The 21706-nt window shown below is 40.1% G+C and overlaps 2 protein-coding genes across 2 annotated transcripts; both read left to right on the top strand.

Moving 5' to 3' along the window:
• The first annotated feature begins 4724 nt into the window (after window positions 1-4724).
• On the top strand, window positions 4725-10021 carry u2af1 (U2 small nuclear RNA auxiliary factor 1). Its single transcript, XM_019261157.2, has 8 exons — window positions 4725-4853; window positions 6817-6904; window positions 7130-7196; window positions 7298-7347; window positions 7529-7627; window positions 7719-7852; window positions 9379-9471; window positions 9564-10021. Exons 1-8 carry the CDS (start codon window positions 4810-4812, stop codon window positions 9691-9693), a joined length of 705 nt encoding a protein of 234 aa, XP_019116702.1. The 5' UTR covers window positions 4725-4809; the 3' UTR covers window positions 9694-10021.
• A 1576-nt stretch (window positions 10022-11597) lies between these two features.
• On the top strand, window positions 11598-20904 carry cbsb (cystathionine beta-synthase b). Its single transcript, XM_019261169.2, has 15 exons — window positions 11598-11643; window positions 13757-14032; window positions 15369-15475; window positions 17226-17360; window positions 17433-17512; window positions 17592-17796; window positions 18167-18258; window positions 18383-18502; window positions 18604-18688; window positions 18755-18860; window positions 18939-19016; window positions 19094-19228; window positions 19461-19569; window positions 19648-19732; window positions 19912-20904. Exons 2-15 carry the CDS (start codon window positions 13764-13766, stop codon window positions 20022-20024), a joined length of 1719 nt encoding a protein of 572 aa, XP_019116714.2. The 5' UTR covers window positions 11598-11643; window positions 13757-13763; the 3' UTR covers window positions 20025-20904.
• The last annotated feature ends 802 nt before the right edge of the window (window positions 20905-21706 follow it).

Genomic DNA, 21706 nt, shown 5'->3' with positions numbered 1-21706 from the left:
AACTGGCAACACACACACACACACTTAGACTAAAACTTGTACAAAAGAGGCTGCTGCTTTATTTTAGCACCACACACACACACACACACACACACACACAGCTGCATGGATATGGGAGTCATACTTTTTTGTTGCATCATGTCCAGTCAGATGTGCATTTTGTGTTAAAAGTCATGGTGAACAGAAATGTTCCCATTAACTCCCCCAAAATCCTAACAATGCTGTATATCCTGCGTTCATACTTTTATTTTGAAATTCATCCCGTTTCCTACAAGCCTAGTGAATGCGTGAAAGTCCAATAAATCAACTATATAATGGGATGGATAAAATAATGGATGCACTCTCACCATTTAAGTTTTTCACAGTGCACATTTGCACAAGTTATTACACTATCTTTCTATCTACATATCTATGTATCCACCCTTTGATTGAAGTCAAGTCTGGTCAACAAACAAATACACAGTGCACAGTTGCTGTATCAAGCATAAAACAACACAAAAGGACTACATGAACGTGTACTATAAACCACATACAGACCCAGTAGTGCTATGTATGGATATATACAGTATGAATATAGTTGGTCCCTGTACACACCTTTTTCCCAAAGTTCAAGTACACAACACGTTTTCACACATACACACAGTGGCATGGATTCAATAGTCATACACTTCATCCTGTTTCCTACAAGCCCAGTGAATGAGTGAAAGTCCAAAAAATCAACTATATAATGGGATGGATAAAATAATGGATGCACTCTCCCCATTTAAGTTTTTCACAGTGCACATTTGCACAAGTTATTACACTATCTATCTACCTATATATCTATGTATTCACCCTTATTGAAGTCAAGTCTGGTCATTTCAAACAAATACACAGTGCACAGTTGCTGTATCAAGCATAAAACAACACAAAAGGACTACATGAAGTGTAACATAAACAACATACAGACCCAGTAGAAACAGGTCTGGGGTGTATGGATATATACAGTATGAATATAGTTATTCCCTGTACACAACAAGTTTTCACACATACACACAGTTGCATGGATTCAATAGTCAAACGCTGTATATCCTCCATTCATAATTTTATCATACTTTTATTTTGAAATTCATCCTGTTTCCTACAAGCCTAGTGAATGAGTGAAAGTCCAATAAATCAACTATATAATGGGATGGATAAAATAATTCATGCATAATTGCACTCTCCCCATTTAAGTTTTTCACAGTGCACATTTGCACAAGTTATTACACTATCTTATCTATCTATCTATCTATCTATCTATCTATCTATCTATCTATCTATCTATCTAAAGTGAGCTGTGCACCCTTACTGAAGTCAAGTCTGGTCATTTCAAACAAATACACGGTGCACAGTTGCTGTATCAAGCATAAAACAACACAAAAGGACTACATGAAGTGTAACATAAACAACATACAGACCCAGTAGTGCTATGTATGGATATATACAGTATGAATATAGTTGGTCCCTGTACACACCTTTTCCCCAAAGTTCAAGTACACAACAAGTTTTCTTTTGTTTATGAATATGCACTATGTAAGCATGATAGTAAAGGTGTTGAACATATATTTGACATAGGCCCTTCCTACAGAACCTATATATTTATACATATTTACACTGTCCTACTATCTATTGTGTATTCACATGCTACTGCCTATACTGTACATATCTGTGAGTGTATTCACATCTAGCTGTGTATACAATTACTCTTAATACTGTTCATACTGTACATACCTTCAGTGTATAATCACACTTATACCTGCAGCTGTAACTGTTCCTGCTGCTGCTCAGCTGTATATATCTTAGTGTATTCAACTGTTCATACTGTATAGCTGTATATATCTTAGTGTATTCAACTGTTCATACTGTATATATAACATATTCTGATTTATATCTGAACTGTTATTTATATATCACTATACATATGCACATACACTTTACTGCTTTTTTTGCACTTCAGGTTAGATCCTAAACTGCATTTCATAGTCTCAGTACTTTGTGCAGTGACAATAAAGTTGAATCTAATCTACCATAGGACCCCTACTGTTTCAGGGGCAGTTACTCTTTGTCTGGTTCTTAATCACGGCCTTGGTTTATGCTAAAGTTTTTGTGTTGGGTAAAGGCCATGTGATGGTTATGTTAATGTACATTATTATGGTAGGTTGCAGACTTTGCAAAGCAAGCTCTTCATAGTGTACTGTTGCATTTCTGTTAATCTGCTATAATGTGATCTGAAGGACAAACCAATGTCTATATAAGTCTTGATTTTTCATATTAAAACACACAAATGTGTAAAGTTTACTAAATAAATGTCTTATTTGTGGCTTTAATTGTATTTATAATATGGTTACACGTCTCATTTTCACATCTATCAAATAGTTGCTTCCCTGGGAATCACTGTCATTTGTCCTTTTTTATAAATTAAACATAATATATTTTTAATTTTGCACTTTAGTTGGCTACTCAGGGTACAATTAGCTCTTCATTTGCATTTCTACACAATTATAACTGTGTGGTATTCCCAATATAATGTTATGTTTTGTAACATATAACCTTCTTTTATGTTATAATATATAATATCCAAGTCTTTTAAAGGCATTAAGGATGCTAAGCTGTCAGTAGTTGGTGTTGCCATGTGTCGTGCACAGTAAGAAGGAAACTCTTGTTTCGAAAGTCACAGTCGAAACGGAAATGATCACTATTGTCCAATATTTCCGGTTTGGGTGCCTTGCCTTCAAAACAAGGGCGGTAATTTTTAAGTAAAGTAAAGGCACAGATAAAATGTTTGAAAAAAAAAAATAGTACACTTTAATCCCATAAAATATATAATTATAATCATAATAATTGGCACAGATTAGTTTTCATAGGGCATTTCAAAATACCATCATTGCATAACACTTTAATTAGTCATCAGTCTTCTCTTAAATAATTACAGTATAAATAATAGCATGAGCACAAACTAGTAGGTGTATTTTGACATGCATTTGTGCATTAATGAAATATATCCTGTGCAGCCGATCTGATTCGAAATCTAACCTCTGTACAAGATTTGGTTAACCTTGAGGACGTGCATTACAGTATTTACGCTACAGTTAAAATGAGCAATGTGTAGGATTAGGTGGCATCTAGCAGTGTAGTTACGAATTACAACCCCCTTCATTTTCACCCTCTTTCATCATGCTGGACTACTGTAGAAACATGGTGGGTCAAAATGATGAACTTGTATGCAGCATCTGTAGGTACAACAAGTCTTATTGTCAGGTGATTATAGACTAATAAAAACATATAATTGTGCATATTACATTAAATTATTACATTAAATTTCTGCCCTATTCTGCAAATAGAGCAACTTAAATATTACACACTGTACCTTTAATTTAAACTTTGTCATTCAGCTGTACATTTGAGTGAAATTTTGTTGCATAGGCTCAGAATAAAAACAGAAGACAAAGTAATAACAGTATAAATATAGAGTATATGAAATATAAAACAGAATAAAATATAAAAAAGAAACAGAAACAGAATAAAATTGTGACTTTTTCACAGAAATGTAGCAGCTTATGTAGCAGCAGGATGTATTGTACAGTGAACTAAACAATATAAATAGTGAAAATAGAGTAATAGTTATGTGGTTAAATTATATTATGTGTATATAAAACATAATTGAGTCCATAGCATCCAGAGGCAGTGTCAAGAAGGCCTTAGATAGATACAACACAGTAGCCATACATTATGTACATACATTATGTTATGCTTTTAAAGAAAAACCCTTGAATAAGGAAGACTGGATTCTCGAGGAGCTCTAACAGTTGGTTCTTATACAATTTTCTTAAAATGGGCTGTCTCGGACACCTCCCCACTCACAATTCCCTTTTTTGGTTTTCTGCTTAGTAATGAACATTATGTTTCTTGTCCAAAATGACACTTCCCTTGACCTGTTTCTCTTGTCCTTGAACTATTGTTTTAATTATCTCTCCCTGCCAGCCTCAGTAAACACATGCCAGATAAGGGGATTGGACGAGACATGGAAAAGACAGCAAACACACACACTCCCTATAAGAGTTAAACATCTGCACCCCAGTATACTCCTAATTTTTATAACAATATCTCTCCCTGCCATCCTCAGCAAAACACAGTCTAAATAAGGGAAGTGCACGAGACATGCAACAGACAGAAAACACAAACACATTATAAGGGCAGTGGACGAGACATGGAAAAGACAGCAAACACACACACTCCCTATAAGAGTTAAACATCTGAACCCCAGTATAAATCCTAATTTTTATAACACATTAAAATGAACCTTGAGCTTGTATATAATCAGAATCAGAAATACTTTATTAATCACCGCAGGGAAATTGTTTTGGTTACAGCAGCTCCCAAACGGTAAGGGCAAGAAAACAAAACTTTAACACTATACAATATCCTATTTTTAACACTATATACACACATGTATAAAAACAGTTAAATTAAACCAGTAAAAGTAAAATAAAAACCAAGTGACAGTGAACTATGCAATATGTAGATCTAAAACCTTATAAATAACAGTTAAATAAAACAAAATAATGTTTTAGTACTGTATGTTATATATGAACAATTATAGGAGGGATATTGAATTTGATAACATTTAAAATTCAGTGTGTGCTTAAAAAAATCTGTGCAGATTTTTGCCGGGAGCTCTTTTTTTATTTATTTATTTATTATTGTTTTATGTAGACATTTATTCTGAAGGGGCTCCACCGGAAGTCTTGTCGGCGTGGTTGCTGCTGCTCGAACAACAGGCGAGCCAAGATGGCAGAGTACCTGGCGTCCATTTTTGGGACAGAGAAAGATAAGTAAGTAGTTAACGTTCGTTTAATTAATCGTTAGACGTGTTTTTATTTTGTCCACAGTTCAGCTCTGCCTCCTGTGTGTGTTTGTGTGTGTGTGTTTGTGTGTTTGTGTGTGTGTGTTTACTGCCGGTAGCTGCTAGCCGTTAGCTCGGCGTTAGCAGCTAACGGCTAGTGCTAACACCGCGCCGCCACAGCTCGCTCCTCCATCCACGGGGTGCGGAGCAGCGGCGGCGGCATGGTCAGCGGGAAAAAAACACGTTTACAGACTTAGCTTTGAATTAAAACGGATTCAGTCTCACGTTTAAACTCGAGTTAAAGCGACTAACATCAACTAGCTTTGCGCTAACGGACGCTGGGTGCGCTCTCGCAGCCGTTGGAGTCTTTGTTACAGCGGGAAACCGACCGAGCTCCTCCACGATGAAAGCTCCTCCACCTTTTCAAACCTCAGAGTATCACCTGTGTCATGATGCAGGTGTGAGTTGTATCTACTGCTCTGAAGTTGTCCACTAATCAGACGATCGGTGGTTCGATTCCCGGCTGGCCAAGATACTAACCCCCCCCATATCGCTCCCTGTAAGCGTGTCAGCTAAATGTAATCTATTACTTTCAACGTTACCACCCTTGAATCCCGTTACTCTACACACTCTTGTAGTCTTTCTTATTTATGCTACAGGCGGCTGTTGCTAGGCGACACTTCATCCATTCATGCCCCATCATCATTTCATTCATTTCTTTAATGGGACCATGTAAAGTATTAAACTATTAAGATAAGATAAGATAATACTTTATTGATCCCACAACGGGGAAATTCACTTATTACAGCAGCGAAAAATAGAAACCAAGGAGGGAAACACAGTGTACTTATTTACAAAAACAAAAAGTACTAGAGTATAATGTGCAGTTTTAAGAATGTGTAACATAAGCGTTACAGAAACAAAACAGAAACAGAGATGAACAGGAGACTACAACATGATCAGGTGCAGGTGTTGTAAAGTCTCAAAATTACATTTGATGTACTGCACCAGCTTACAGCTTCTTTTCATCCGCAGACACAGTTAAAACATATTAAAGCACAATAACAAACAGTACAAAGCACAGGGCACATAATACAAAATACAAAGTTACACACAATATCATGATGGTGTGTGTGGTACTGGTCACGATCAACACTACAGACAGTAAACTTTAAAAATGCATCCTACGCTGACTGTTTCCCATGTTATATTAACATATTTATTGGTTTATTATTTAAATATATATCAGGCACAAACACTCGTGTGGTTCCACGTCTGGATCTGTTCGTCTCCCCGTGACACAGAATATATTCTGATAAGATGAGATGGACTTTAATGATTTGTTACCGCACATACACAAGGTGGATGATAAAATACACAGTTTAATCTGAGACATTCTCCAACTTGTGGTATCTGAGCTTCCCGTACTCGTACTTGCAGGCATTTAAAAAACGTATTATACTCATCAAAATACTACAAAGTTTCTAATAATGCATAGTCACGTTGTTTCTCCTTAAACACACACGTCCATCAGCTCAGATGTGACGTGCGATCGTGGCTCCAAATGAGGAGAAAGTCAGACCGCTTTCCAACGTGAGCGCTCGTTCTCGAAAAGCAAAAGTGTCACAGTGGGCAGAATATTTAAATAGTTTCCAAAAAAAGATGACGTTGAGTCGGTGACCTTGCGTAAACCGTTTCTCCAGCTGTTTAAAACTGGAGGTTTTCTCCTGTTCTTCTTCCGTTTGTAACGTTTGTTGAGGAAAATCGTGTTCGTCTGTCTGGAGAGAGATTTGGCATAAAAATGTTGCTTTTAAAGTCTCCTGTAAACAAGATTGTCTCGTTGAACAGGCTCATTAAATGCTTATTTTTCAAACATGACAAACCAGAGAAGTTTATGTGTTTTTATGTTTGCCTCATCACGTCTTCTTTGTGATCTCTCTCTCTCTCTCCAGGGTCAACTGTTCTTTTTATTTTAAAATTGGTGCCTGCCGACATGGCGACCGCTGCTCCAGATTACACAACAAGCCGACATTCAGCCAGGTAAGATACATATTCAGAAACACTTACAGTACACTTCGTTCAGTGATCGCAGGACAGCAGAGAATATTCAGACTGTGTTGTGTCTTTGATTTGAGATCTGAATCATGTTCTTTACAATCCAAGTTATTTTCTCGTAATGTGTCGATACTATTTACATATTTTAGTTATTTAAAAAGCACCATGGTTCAATATCTCAATCATCCCTAACACATTCTTCTGTTTCAGACGATTGCCCTCCTGAACATTTACCGGAACCCTCAAAACAGTGCCCAGTCTGCCGATGGTCTCACCTGTACGTGGCAATGATCTGCGTCCTTTTATAATCACGTTATGTCAGTTGTAAACAGACGTATGTGTGCATTACATCCACGTGTTCTCTCTCATAACCACTAGGTGCCATCAGTGACATGGAGATGCAGGAGCACTACGACGAGTTCTTTGAGGTAACTGAATGTTGTCTGCGCCACTCCTATATCTGTACGTTGATAATGAACCAGCCTTAGCTTAGAATAAAGTCTGGAAACTGTCTCTGCTCACCAGCACCTCCAAAATCTGATTAGTTAACATGTCATATCTCATTTCTTTAATGCATACATGCTTCATGTTTCTCTCCCTTCCTCGCAGGAGGTCTTCACAGAGATGGAAGAAAAGTACGGAGAGGTGGAGGAAATGAATGTATGTGACAACCTCGGGGACCACCTAGTAGGAAATGTGTATGTCAAGGTAGGCATCGGGTCTAAAAGCCACATATGTCACCGTCACTGTAAAATCTCTGTCTTCAACTGTCTGTCTCTCGATCGTCCTTCTTCTGTAGTTCCGTTATGAAGAAGACGCAGAGAAGGCCGTGATAGATCTGAATAACCGGTGGTTTAACGGACAGCCCATCCATGCCGAGCTTTCTCCCGTCACAGACTTCAGAGAAGCCTGCTGTCGCCAGTATGAAATGGGGTGAGTACCGTGTGCTCGGATGGAGCATATGAACGTAAACTTGTATGTAAAGCTCGACTCACTCAGGTTAAAAAGGCACGTTCTGGTCAGGACATCAGCACCACACAGAGGAAAAAACACAGAGGTTAACTCTGAACTACCATTAATAATAAATAAATATGAAGAGATTTATGTCCCTCTGCCGTTAAACATTAATGTTGGACAGGAAGTTGCACACTGTTTCTGTCTGTTCAGGGTTACATTAAGTAACATTAAACCAGTTATATTTGGTAAAAAACAAAGTTATTTATTTTCTGGATTGTGAATTAGTTATAATATAACAAAAAGAGGTGAGACAACAACGAAGGGGAACAAATAGTGACCGGATGCTGTTTAAACTAACAAAATAAGTCTAACAAATGTGTAAATAAAAACCTTAATGTCTGTCCGGGGCCGTTGATACGAGAATTTTTAAGGAAGGACCCTTGAATAAGGAAGACTGGATTCAAAGTATCGACATTTAAGTTGAATTTATTATTCTTGTACAAGAAGGAGCGTTTAACAGTGCAACACACAGAAGAGGTTACAGAGAAAAGGCTCCTCGAGGAGCTCTAACAGTTGGTTCTTATACAATTTTCTCGAAATGGGTCTCGGACATCTCCCCACTAACAATTTCCTTTTTTGGTTTTCCACTTTGTAACGAACATTGTGTTTCTTGTCCAAAATGACACTTCCCCTAACCGGTCTCTCTTGTTATTTTTTAATCATCTCTCCCTGCCAGCCTCAGTAAACACAGGCCAGATAAGGGGAGTGGGCAAGATATGCAAAAGACAGAAAACACACACACTCTCTCTATAAGAGTTAAAACATCTGCACCCCAGTGTACTCCTAATTTTTATAACAGCCGTTCTGTTCAGGATCCTCTCAGGGTGCTTTCACACCGCCGCTGTTTGGTCCGCTTTACACAGAGTAGAGTTTGTTTTCTCAGATAGTCCAGTTAGTTTGGCAGGTGTGGAAGCTCATCTGGACTCAGGTCCGCCTGAAAACGTGCAAGTGAACCCTGAACCAAAGATCAGAACGCTAATCGGTCAATGAGCAAGGTTTTCCTTTTGTTTCTCTTTCTAGTCAGTGTTTGTTTTGGGCAATACTGCCCCCAAACGAGCAGCTGCTGCGACTGCATGATGTTGTCCTGGCGCTTTGGTCCGCTTTCCAAAGTGCGGTGTGAAAGGGAACGAAATTTATTCAGCATTCCCCACCCAGTCCAACTGAGTCCCTCGGACTGTCCCGGTGTGAAAGCAACATATGACGATAGCTATATAGTATCATCACTAACACAACAGTCATTAAATGAGTGTAGAATACAATAGAAAATAAGTTATGCCTCATTTCCTTGTATTGTTTTTATTTTTTGACACTCGGCTTATACGTTATTGTTTGTTGTCCTCCTTTATAGGTTCCAGCTTTAGTTTGAAGTCTCTGCACACTTACAATGTCTGATGTCTTTATGTTTCTCTGCTCTAACCGCTCCGTGTTGCCCTCCCTCACAGGGAATGCACTCGTGGTGGCTTCTGCAACTTCATGCATCTGAAGCCCATCTCGCGTGAGCTGAGGAGAGAGCTGTATGGACGTCGAAGGAAGAGGTACAAACACATACGCTACCTTTTACATTTAAGTGCCTGTGTAGGTGTTTTTTTAATAGAGATTCATCATCGCTCCTTCTTCACCTCCTCAGCCGTCACAGGTCTCGATCTCGATCAAGAGAGAGGCGATCTCGCTCAAGGGACAGAGGTCGAGGAGGCGGAGGCGGCCGCGACCACGAGAGACGCCGCTCCAGAGACAGAGAGCGTTCAGGACGTTTCTGAACCACAAGCCATGACTACTCGTCCTTCCCTCCCCCGATCCATCCCCAGTCTTTTTTTTAAGTTTGTACCCTTCCAGCTCCACTCTAGGACTAACTGAGAGGTACCCGATTTTGAAGCTGTGACAGCATTGATGAACATGTTTTTTCTTGATTTCTGAAAATGACTTTCACCTCATTAAATTTACCATTTTTACTTAACGTGACTGATTCATGAACCTTTCTTATTACACGTTATGATGGCAACGCGATGTTTTCCTACTCCTGTTAGAATACAGTATTACTAAATGTACACACTGATGTTTATTAAAGCTGACGTGTTATTCAGATCATTTCGGTGTTCAGAGGTCATTGATAAAGATAACAACAGTTGCCACGCACCCTGCTGTGTTTTCTTGTTCTCTTTCACTGAACAAGCATCAGTTTCCTGCTGAAGGGAGTTCATTTTACCTTCATGTTTGAGTTTTCTGCTGCCTCTTTTGATTCAAAGTTTCACAAAGATGTACGACAGAAATGTGATGCAGCTCCCCTGGATGTGGTGATTAATACACATCTAATCTAATAATACTTACATGAACGTACACTTGTACACGCAACTGTGCTAAATAAACATAACTAATATTTTGATAAATCTGCAGGTTGATAATCTTCACAGCATGCGGACGTACAAAGCAAATTAAGTTACAATAAATCCCTGATGATCGATGATAAAGAACTTGTCATTGTTTCGGTTAAACTGACTCGAGGGCAATAAACATTCTTCATGTGTTTGCAAGTTGTAGTTATTACTTTGATCCCACCTTTTAAATGAAGTGTTGTAACGTAGTGTTTCTGCGATTACAAATCTGATGATGATGCTGTGCACACACTAAAAACTTCATGGCTGTTTTCTCTCGTGAAGGCAGGTCTGTTAAGAGTTTGTCGTCCTCTTTTTATTTACACGATACAAACACAAATGTACAGTAATAGACCTTCTTCACAGCAGCTGTTTTGACATGAAACAGGGCAACCAGTAATGCTAATTAAGGTAACAGTTGCAGGTTGCATTAACAGCCATTCTGTGAAGATATTTTTATTGGGTAGTGGCAGCTGAAGAGTGACAGGAAGGGTTTAGATTTGAATCCAGTGCTGCTGTGGCGAGGACCGAGCCTTTAAATGTGTACAACGTACCACCACACAGTCAGAGTGCTGCTGTGCTGCATGTTGGCTCCACTGACAGTATCAAGAATGGACAGCGTATGCAGGACAGGTTTGTGAAGAGAGTGTGGTGAGGAGTCAAGAAATCATGAGTCCTGCTGCAGTACATGAAACTACACACTGTTTTTTTTATATAGCATATGAAGTAACTACATCTGTCATACATGTAATGGAGTAAAAAGTACATTATTTCCCTCTGAAATGAAGTCAAATGTAAAAAAAACTTAGTTACTTTTCGATAAAGAAAACCTGGAATAAATCAAATATTAAAGATAGCTTCTTCCATTGTAGAAAGTGTCATCACTGTGTCTCTGACTGCAAGACAAGACCAACACACTCCACCCATGCACTCTTCTCTACTCTGCAGTTTAATACCGACTGTTAAACAACAGCAAAACATGAATACAATCTGCACATTCCTCATATTTCCATGCATATTTTGCACCTTTTATCTCTGCTGCTACTGAATTTGATTCAGTATTTTCTGTCTGAACATACACTGCACCTCATGTAGCTCTTGTTGCATGTTGTGTTTTATGTTTCACCATGGTGCTTGTCTAAATGTATGTGCAGTGTGTGTAAAGATAGTTAATAATTGTTGATAATTGTCTAACACACTCTGATAGAGTCATTTTGCATTTAGACAGCAGTGATGTCAAAGTAAAGCTGATCAGTGATCAGTGAGAGAGGCTGTGGGCTGGTCTGATGATGATCGAGGCTCGGTCACTGTTGAATCAGTCGCTGGTCTGACCGACAGGTGAGTGCACGACTCTTCATCGCTTTGTCTGCGCAGACTCTGACAGTACGTGTTTTTTATTTTTATTTCTATTTGTATTGTGTATTTAAAAGGAAACCAACCAATGATGACTAACCAGAAGTTTTTTTTTTCATCTATTAATGTCGCAACTGAAATAGTAAAATCATTTCTCGAATATAACGAGCTGATCAGTGACATATCTGTTGAATCTGCGTTGTCATAAAAATATTTGATGGCATAAAATCTAAATTATTTAACGTGTAAAATAATTAATGAAGTCTGAAATGAGGGTATATATATATATGAAAAAGTGAGGTGATCTCAGGTGAGACGCGTCTGTGGTTGTCGTAGATACTACAGATGTTGAAAACAGACGCAGCTGTCCTTGTAGATGCCTCGTTGTTTAGTTTCTGACCCGTTAACGTTACAATGTCAGACACAGACCTGACTCCTTGTCCTTGCAGTCTTATCTGTGTGAACGATACATTGAATACATTTTCTATAATATGTCTATGGAGCCAACATGTAAACGTGTAAGAAGAAATATTCAGCCTTTTGAATTAAAAAAAATATATATTTGCACACGTGTCATTGTGACAAAATCAATAAAAGACAAATAGCTATGATTTTATTATTAACCTGATAATAAAATAACATATACAGCAAACAGACTGCCGTCTCTAAACACGGGACAGATAACCAGGTTAACTTGGGACCACACCTGGCTCTGTTATTCTGTGATTACACCTGGCTCCTGTGATCATACCTGGCTCTGGTGTGATCATACCTGGATAGTCTCTTCATGCAGTTTTAAAAACCTCTCTTGCTGTTTAAACTTATTCTGAGGAACTAATTGCAAAAAGAAAGTTCAATATGATTTTCTTTTGTGAACCTGGATCTGTATAGCTTTAATTCAAGTATTGACTAACATGTGGCTGACGTTCTCAAACCGTTGGACTATTTGCACTGTAGCTCTATGAATTTTATTGCTACTCAGTCAGGATCCATCTTTCTAACTTAAACCGAGGCACGGCTTTGAAGATGTCCAGAAAAGCTGGGTCGATCACATAGAGAGGAAATGGTAGGAAGGAGTTAAGAATAGGTTTTGAATAATGAAGCCTGTGCATCACCTTAAATTGGATTAATTGCCGTCTGGCATTAATGGAACAAGATCTGGTCCCACTAAGACCCTCTTCCTCCCAAACATCATCCCGATCTGCGTTCCCAGCTCCTCCTCCTCCCAGGATTTTTTGTCTGAGTGTGTGGCACAGCCGACCTGTTCAGAGAATGTATTTACAAAGTCTGAGACCAGTTTTTGGACAGTTAGACACACACTGAATCTGAACTGTTTTGGGAAGAGAACTTGGATAAAAACAGATATAAAGTGGAGAGAGACATCATGTCATCTTCTTCTGCGGTCTGTCAAAATGCAACAAGAGAAGATGCTGGATGAGTTCCTCTCTTCTGGCACAATGAAACCCCAACGCTCTACGGGACATTATAGCACCTTTCAGCTCATCGTCTCTCTTTACAGCCCTACATAACTTTCAGCAGGCAGTGAACAATCCCTGATAAACCCGTTGTATTCACTTGCTCAGCACCAAAACGAAAGACAAGATGAGCCACGAGGTGGTGAACATCGTGCAGTCTTCCCTCAGGGATCTCTCCAGGAATTGGTGGAGACCAAAACTAGAGCTAAAAATTGAGTTTATTCCTGCTGTGTAGTTGGACATTTTATTAATTCATTATATTTTAGGGGCAAAAACTGTTATGTCTTTACTTAGCACACACATTAACATTTGGAGAGATAAGCTGTATCCTGGCTTAAAGATTATCTGGCAAGGTGTATCCTGTTTTTTGGTATTTTGTTTGGCGAGATTTCCTGGCTACTCCCAGTCATGCTGAAAAAACTTCTCAGTTTCTGTAAATCTCGTGTTGTTTTTTTTCTCACAGTCTCATCATTATGTTATTTAATTATCAATACATTATCTAATATACCAATACATTCAATTCACCACATTTTGATGGTTTCTATTAAAACTCTAAAGAGTGCTATGTATTCATTTCAGAGGTTTGGTTTATGTGCATGTGTGATTGTCTCCTCTCCCTGCAGGTGAGCCATGCTTTCTGTCTCTGAAAGTACGTCTTTGGAGGACGCTCCTGCTCTTTGCCCACATGCAGCTCACCTGAAAAATGCAGATATCACCCAGGATCAAAAGTCTGCAAATAGAGAACAGGACTGTCTCAAGGTTCAGGATGAAACACACCACAAGAGAGACAGTGAGCTGGAGAACAAGACCAGGAACTGGATCCGTCCTGATTTGCCCAGCAGATGTACCTGGAGGCTGGGTGCACCTGTTACAGAGTCACCTCATGGCCACCCAGCTCGGTAAGAGTTTATTAATTAAGCAATTAAAGCAGGAGACAATCAGAACATCCTTACTTTTAATGGAGAAATGTAAGTAACAGTCACTTTAAACAGAGTCTCAGCAGGCTCGTTCAGTAATGGAAAATATCACCTTGAATTCACTTTCCCTTTAATAGCTTACAGGACATATGCATCAGTGTTTTTGGGATGTTAAGTGTATAACATGCAGATCAATCTACAAAAAATGGATATCCAGGCCAAGACGTTCTCTGGTTGATACACAAGAATGACACATTTCTGCTGTAAATAACCAGTAAGTTACATTGCTTTGTTTCTTTTGCTTTCCACACAAAAGCCCGCTCAGACATGTTTGGTTAATACTCAAATTACAAACGGAAACCAGAGTGCTTACGGTGGCTGAAAATCTTGGACAGATTCTGCAGTCATTCATAGAGATAACACTCAGACAGGAACAGAAATGAAACTAGTTGGGTGAGTGATTGGTGACCTGGATTGTATTTTTCCGTGCTCTGTGTGTTTTGTGACTACAGTTTGCAACTTTCCTATCTCGCACATCATGTGCCTCGCTGTAAGTTTGTGCTGAGAGTTGGGTAGCAAACTGACTTCTGGTGATAACCTTCAAGGCTAAAGAGAAGAGTCACATTCACATTACGGGAAGATTCACTTGACAGGATGAGAAACAACTGAAGTTGAAGCGCAGTAACTGCATAGATAAGTTACTTTTATTACTCTTTGACAGACTCTGAACCACATTGTGTGTGTGTGAGGATCTCTGACCTTTCATCAGTATTCTTTGTAATGAGGTTCTTGCATATTTAAGCTCTCATTGTCTTCTTAGCCTCATTTTATTCTTACTTATTCGTTACCTCCACCTGTTGATCCATGGATTGACTTTAAACCATTAACCTGATCATGTGTGCGTTCATGCATGAGAGCACACAAAACAGGTAACCACACATGTTGAATAACTCCACAGGGAACCATCCATCCATTACCTGTAGCAGCTTATCCTCATCAGGGTCACCCGTGGACCTGGAGCCTATCCCAGCTGACTTTGGGCGAGAGGCGGGAACCTTTAAAGTAAATTAGTTTGACCTGTGTGTCTCGCAGTCAACATGACCACTGTGGGAACTCTTTTCACATCAGACATTGAAATAACTTTAGTGATGGCTGCATTACATTTAATGCTCACTCACTCACTGACATGGTTTACTGGAACATTTAGACCTCGTTAATGTTATAAGCGACACTGTGCTTGTCCTGCGTAAAGGTGGCCATGTATTATATTGATGTTTACTGACGGTCTCTTGTTGGGTTTTCTTCTTTTCCACCACAGCACCAAACCTCCCAGCATCCTTCCCAACATCCTTGGGAAAATTGGACACACACCTCTGGTTCGTTTGAACAAAATCCCGAAGGAGTTTGGACTCAAGTGTGATATTTGTGAGTAAAAGCGATATGACACACACATGATTGGTTATCAGTGTTTTTTTTACAAAACATCATAATACTATTATTTCTAAACTGTGCTTTGATCAACTTGGTATTCATGGTAATTGTTGGTATAATTTAGACGATTAAACTTGAAAATAGAGATAAACAGACAGCATATACAATATATAATACAACAATATATACAAAGGCCTGTGATCAATAAATATAAAATATAATATGGATAAATAAAATCAGTACAGTACAGTCTGGCTGTGGAGCTATTTGTATATATACACCTATTACATTACATGAAGCCCTCATCCTGTGATGTTGCTTAAATATTTGGCACCTCTGGGAGATGAACAGGATTGGAGAGTAAAAATTTTGTTTTTCCGTTTCAGAAGAGGAGAGACATTAACTCCTAACAACAGCTTTATTGTTCTCCCTCCTGGAACAGCCAGAAAGTTGAGAAGTTTCAGCAACCAGCAGGACAGAGAAAAGTGTTGGCTGGATGTGCAGCAGCACTAGATTAAAGCGTGAAGCCTTACTTGGTATACATTCTTTGGCTACGCTAAGAAAGAACTTCTTTCAGGGAACAAGGTATGCAGACAAACATATAAAACTGATACGTGCAGGTAGATATGCATGTTGATACAACTGTGTCCCTGCTGGCTTCCTGCTTAAGAAGAAGAAGCCCCGGTCAAGAAAGGAAACCTTAAGGTATCGTATAGCTTGTGCCCTTATTTGTGACTGTTGGGGGCTTTATCTGAGGCAGTGGTGGGCTCCCATGAAAGGGGAGGTGGAAATAAAGACTTGTTGTTCTTTTAGCCAACAGAGCAAAGACTAACACATTGCACGGACATACGTTTGGTTTCAGTACAGTATTCTCTCAGCTGCACCGTCTCGTACTGACGGTGCGGTGAGGTCTTCGGGTTCAGCGAGGATGAAACCTGTCAGACGCATCAGTTTAAGCCTCATTAAGAAAAGCCCTTTTACACTCACTTAAACTGATGAAAGTGAAGTTCTAGTTTGTTCCCACGGCTTAATGGGAACAAGGACCCTACACTCCATACTTACACTTCGTTCACATGACAGGGATTACTCCGGAGTTCGCTCCAGATGTAACTGAGAGTTGTGAATTTGTGTATGAGGGACCTTTGGACGACCCCAAATAAAATAAGTTCAATCCTTCCATAATCTGCCTTACAGTGACCAGGTCTGTCACTCAAACTGAATTTGGAAGTGTAGCCCGGTGTGGACGGTGTGTAGTGACTGTTTAGACTTGAATCACTTCAGCAGTCGATGGCTTACAGAAAGAACCGTGTGCTCCCTTCCGCTTATTAACCTAGACTAATCTTGCCTGATGTCCTCCGGCTGCTCCGCCTCAACTCTCAGAGTTTCCTGATGGACTGTGAAGTGAACTGCTGCCAACTGTAGCTGCCGGTAGCTCAGTTTGTTAGCAGGTCCGTGAGCTCAAAACACTGGGGGAGTGTTAGTATTTGTACCACGGGTATTTTAGACCACTGGAAAGAGGTTTTCAGGCCCACACTGTGGGTGAATGCTGACCAGTGTCGTGCCAGAACCGGAGCTGGGCAAGTGGGCAATGTAACCAGGCTCAGCAGCCTCTGTGGACATAATGACAGAGGAGAAAAGACTGAAGAGGACATTGACGGAGGAAGCTAAGAAGAGATATGAAGAGCGTGAGGGAGCAAGAAGCCGCCAAGACAAGAGTAAATCTGGGTTTGTCTCTTGTCCCTAGTGGCCAAATGCGAATTCTTCAATGCGGGAGGCAGCGTGAAAGACAGGATAGGCCTGCGGATGATGGAGGACGCTGAGAGAGCCGGGATCCTCAAACCAGGAGACACGATCATCGAGCCCACCTCTGGCAACACAGGTACCTTGCAGGGAACTGTGCAGAAGAGAACATTGCGAGTTCTGTAAATCTTCCTCTTCTGGCTTCCTGCAGGTATCGGCATCGCCCTGACAGCCGCAGTAAAAGGATACCGCTGTATCATCACCATGCCCGAGAAGATGAGCATGGAGAAGGTACAATCACAACTTCTCATCACCTCATTATGGGACATTTGGTCCGATGAAATCTGACCTTTCCTGTGTGTGTTTGTAGGTGGACGTGTTGAGAGCTCTTGGGGCAGAAATAGTGCGCACGCCAACTTCTGCAGCTTTTGATTCACCTGAATCTCACGTCGGTGCAGCTTGGCGTCTAAAGAATGAGATCCCCAACTCGCACATCCTCGACCAATACCGCAACGCCAGTAACCCTCTGGCTCACTACGATACCACAGCAGAGGAGATACTGGAGCAGTGTGATGGTTTGTACTGAATCTTTTTGTATATTTCAGGATACACAGTGCAGTCTGTTCAATATATTGTGGCTTTTTGTTTTTGTCTGCCCTTTACTCAAGCACATTGGATGCCGACGCTCCCTCACTCTCATTTACTTTCTAAATCACTAGACCAATCTCTCAAACCATCAGACACAAACCAAAATAAACTTTTGAGTCAGACTCCATGAATCCACCTGGATAGTCTCAGTGTCAGGGAAACATTTCAGGCTGATGCTGAAAGTTTGACCGATGTGAACGTCAAAAGTTTTTCATATTCAGTGTTACTGTTTGCTGTTATCCAATAAAGAAATGTTCTTTTTGTCGATTAGAAAAGAAAATGTGCTGTTCCTTTCAGGTAAATTGGACATGTTGGTGACCGGAGTTGGCACAGGTGGTACACTCACTGGGGTTGCTCGGAAGATGAAGGAGAAATGCCCCAATGTGAAGGCAAGACGCCTCTGTCACTATTGTGATTAAGAACCTCTTTGAATGTTTATTTGCTAAATGTATGCACATGGATTTGTCTGTTGACTGTTTCCTGTCGTGATGCTGTCGTCTTGTTTTATTTCAGATAGTTGCTGTTGACCCTGAAGGCTCCGTTCTGACCGGATCAAAAGAGGCGAGCGAAAAGAAGTCTTTTGAAGTGGAGGGCATCGGATATGACTTCGTCCCCACGGTGCTGGACAGATCTGTGAGTTTCAAACACACACAGAGCTTCTTGTAATTAATTGATAATTATGTGTTTTGTGACATGACATGGCTGCTGCCTCTCTCCCTTGCAAATCTATGCAGCTTGTTGACATGTGGTATAAATCAACGGATATGGAGACGTTCACGATGGCTCGTAAGCTGATCAGAGAGGAGGGTCTTCTGTGCGGTAAGGTCACTGACTAAATAACTTCCCTGTAATGGTGCGTTTAATAATTGGCCTGTTTTACTGCAGGCGGCAGCTCTGGTTCGGCCATGGCGGCAGCAGTGAAGATGGCTCAGCATCTTGAAGAAGGACAGCGCTGTGTGGTCATCCTGGCCGACTCTGTCCGCAACTACATGTAAGAGGCCGATGTATTAAACTCCTGGGCACTAAACTTGAGCATTCAACACCAAAGTTACACCCATTTTGCCTTCAGGTCAAAGTTCCTGAGTGACAAGTGGATGTATGAGAAGGGCTTCCTCAGCCCGGAGGCTCCGCTGGAGCCCAAACCCTGGTGAGAGAGTCAACCGTGAGGCGACGAATCCAAACCACAGATGAGTGTTAAATAACTAATTTCTCTCTCTCTCTAAGGTGGTGTAACATGACTGTCCAATGTCTACACCCGCCTGCCCTCCTCACTGTGTTACCATCTGTGTCCTGCCAGAAAGCCGTTGAGATCCTGAAGGAGAAAGCGTTCGACCAGGCCCCAGTCGTCGATGAGTCAGGGTACATCTCCTCGGGAAATTCTGTATACTAATACATCCTCATTATCAAAGCGATCCAGACTGTACGGCGTGAACAGGAATGCTAGTAGCAGTAAACCTGCAGGAGATTCCATGATGCAGCCAAAATTCAAAGAAAAAGGCTAAACATCAGACTGCACCTTTTCTAACATGCTCTGATGTTCGTCCTCAGCAGGTGACGGGGCGTTTGTTGCCTTGCATGTGTGTTTTCACAGTGTGATCCTCGGGATGGTGACTCTGGGAACTATTCTGTCGTCTGTGTCGGCTGGGAAGGTCAAAGCCTCGGACGCTGTCATCAAGGTTCTCCGCAAGACTTTCACGCAGGTTAGTCAGTAGAAACACGTGAAGTGCATCATGCATACTGTACGTTACATGTGTTTAAACTATCACTTGTGCTCTCAGGTGCATCTGACAGACAACCTAGGGATGCTGTCCAAAATCCTCGAAACAGACCACTTTGCTCTGGTGGTGCACGATCACACCCAGTGTAAGAAACCTTATTTTTATTTGTTTGAATGGACACAGTGCACAGGAAAATAAGGGGAGACAAGACAGGACATACAACTGTGCATAGCATCTCAAATACTGTGTCTTTTTTGTTATTAATTAATTAATTTAAGCAGTGTAATGTCAGTGTAACAACAGTCCATTGTCTCCCCTCTTCAGATAAGGCTGATGGGTCAGCTTGTCAGAGGCAGATGGTGTTTGGCGTCGTGACAGCAATCGACCTCCTCCACTACATCACCACACACGAGGGGCCGGACGGCTCGCCACCTTAATGCTCGCTATCTGTCACCAGATTATGTTGAAGACGTGGCCGACCAAGAGGCAGCATGAGTTTCTTAAATCAAATTTAAAGGAAAGGTTAGGTGATAGTTTATATATTTTTTCATTGTCAGCAAATTTATATTTTGAGTATAAAATATGACGGACTACACTGCCCAGCTGTTCCAGGACATCACAGAGCCTCTTAAAAACATTTAATTGTACATTTTTAATCTTTAAAAAAAAAAGATTTATGTCTTCATAGGAACAAATGAGCTTCAGGATGAGTGTCACAGATATTCATAATGAAATGTTGGATTTTAACGAGATTCGTTGACAATATAGAAACTGAATTACATTCAACAAGCATAATCAAGTCAAATGATTGATGGACACACTAACTATTTACTGCTAGTATCATGAGTATCATGATTTTTAAAGGTATTAATCACTGAAAAGTGTTAATTGTTATGGTTTTACATGTTTTACATGTTGTTTGTGGCTCTAATGAGAATAGTGAGACCAGACTGTAGTTACTTGAGTATAAAATGATGACGCTGTTCACTGATGATTTCGATCCCTTCACAGTCAACGTGGTCTGATTGTATCTGAGCATTACAGACTTTTTTTAATGGGCTTGGTGGAAACCTGTTCTTTCTTTTAAGTTGGAGTTAATGTTGTTTCCTTTTCATGGATCAAGTCTTCCACCTAGTGGCTGAAAACTGTTTTAACCTGCAGTAATCAGTTGTACTCGCATGTGATATGAACATGCACATAATATATCGACTATTTTGGGTCTGCCTCCCTCCACTCAAAAATATATTGCATTTTTTTGTTACTTCACTATGCAGGATAATATGTTTTCACATTAATATGCTGAAGGGGGAAAGTCACCTTCTTTGTCACTTTATATCTTAAGTGTCAAATCAATATTTTTAAGATGAAATGTTTATCATTCATAGTTTTAGATTTATCAGTGAGAAAGAAAGAGTAGATGCACTTTTAGGAATTTCTAACAAAGTAGTTATTATCCAAAGAGTATTTTTATATGTTTAAGTAAATGCAGTGTGATAGTAACATGATTAAAAATGCTGTCTCTCATATTTAATAAAAATCTTCATCACTTCTTGCTGCTCGACGTTTGCCCTCATTCAGCTTGTTGTTACCATGTGTAGTGTCTCAATACACCAGAGGGGGGCAGTGCTGACACACAGCAGGGACACAGGTGTGTGTGTGTGTGTGTGTGTGTGTGTTACATTGTGTCAGTGTTTGTACAGCTTTCTACATAAACAAACTGTTCTGTATGTTCAGTTCCTCATGAGAACTTTGAGTTTAGTACGTAAGAAGTACGTAACTCTTTACGGCACTCTAAGTCACACACCAACAACTATTTCACTGATTTTTGTTATGGAGAAAATGTTTTTCTGGTTTTCGCTCTGATGTCCTCCGCCTGCTGCACATCAACTTGTACCACAGGTGTTTTGGACCACTGGGAAGAAGAGGAGGACCGGGGCCAGGGAGCAGAGGTGGTGTTGTGCCAGAACCAGAGCTAGGCATAGGGGCAATGTAATCTTGTTTAATAGATATTCCACAAAGCTTTTATTTTATTTATTTAAAAGTTACATTTATAATTTATAAGACACGCCCTTGTTTTACTCATTACACTGATACTGCAGATTTACTTGTTCTAGTATGA

Source organism: Larimichthys crocea, chromosome XVIII (genome assembly GCF_000972845.2).
Source record: "Larimichthys crocea isolate SSNF chromosome XVIII, L_crocea_2.0, whole genome shotgun sequence".
NCBI classification, from domain to species: domain Eukaryota; kingdom Metazoa; phylum Chordata; class Actinopteri; family Sciaenidae; genus Larimichthys; species Larimichthys crocea.
This window is presented reverse-complemented; position numbering and strand designations above follow the sequence as displayed.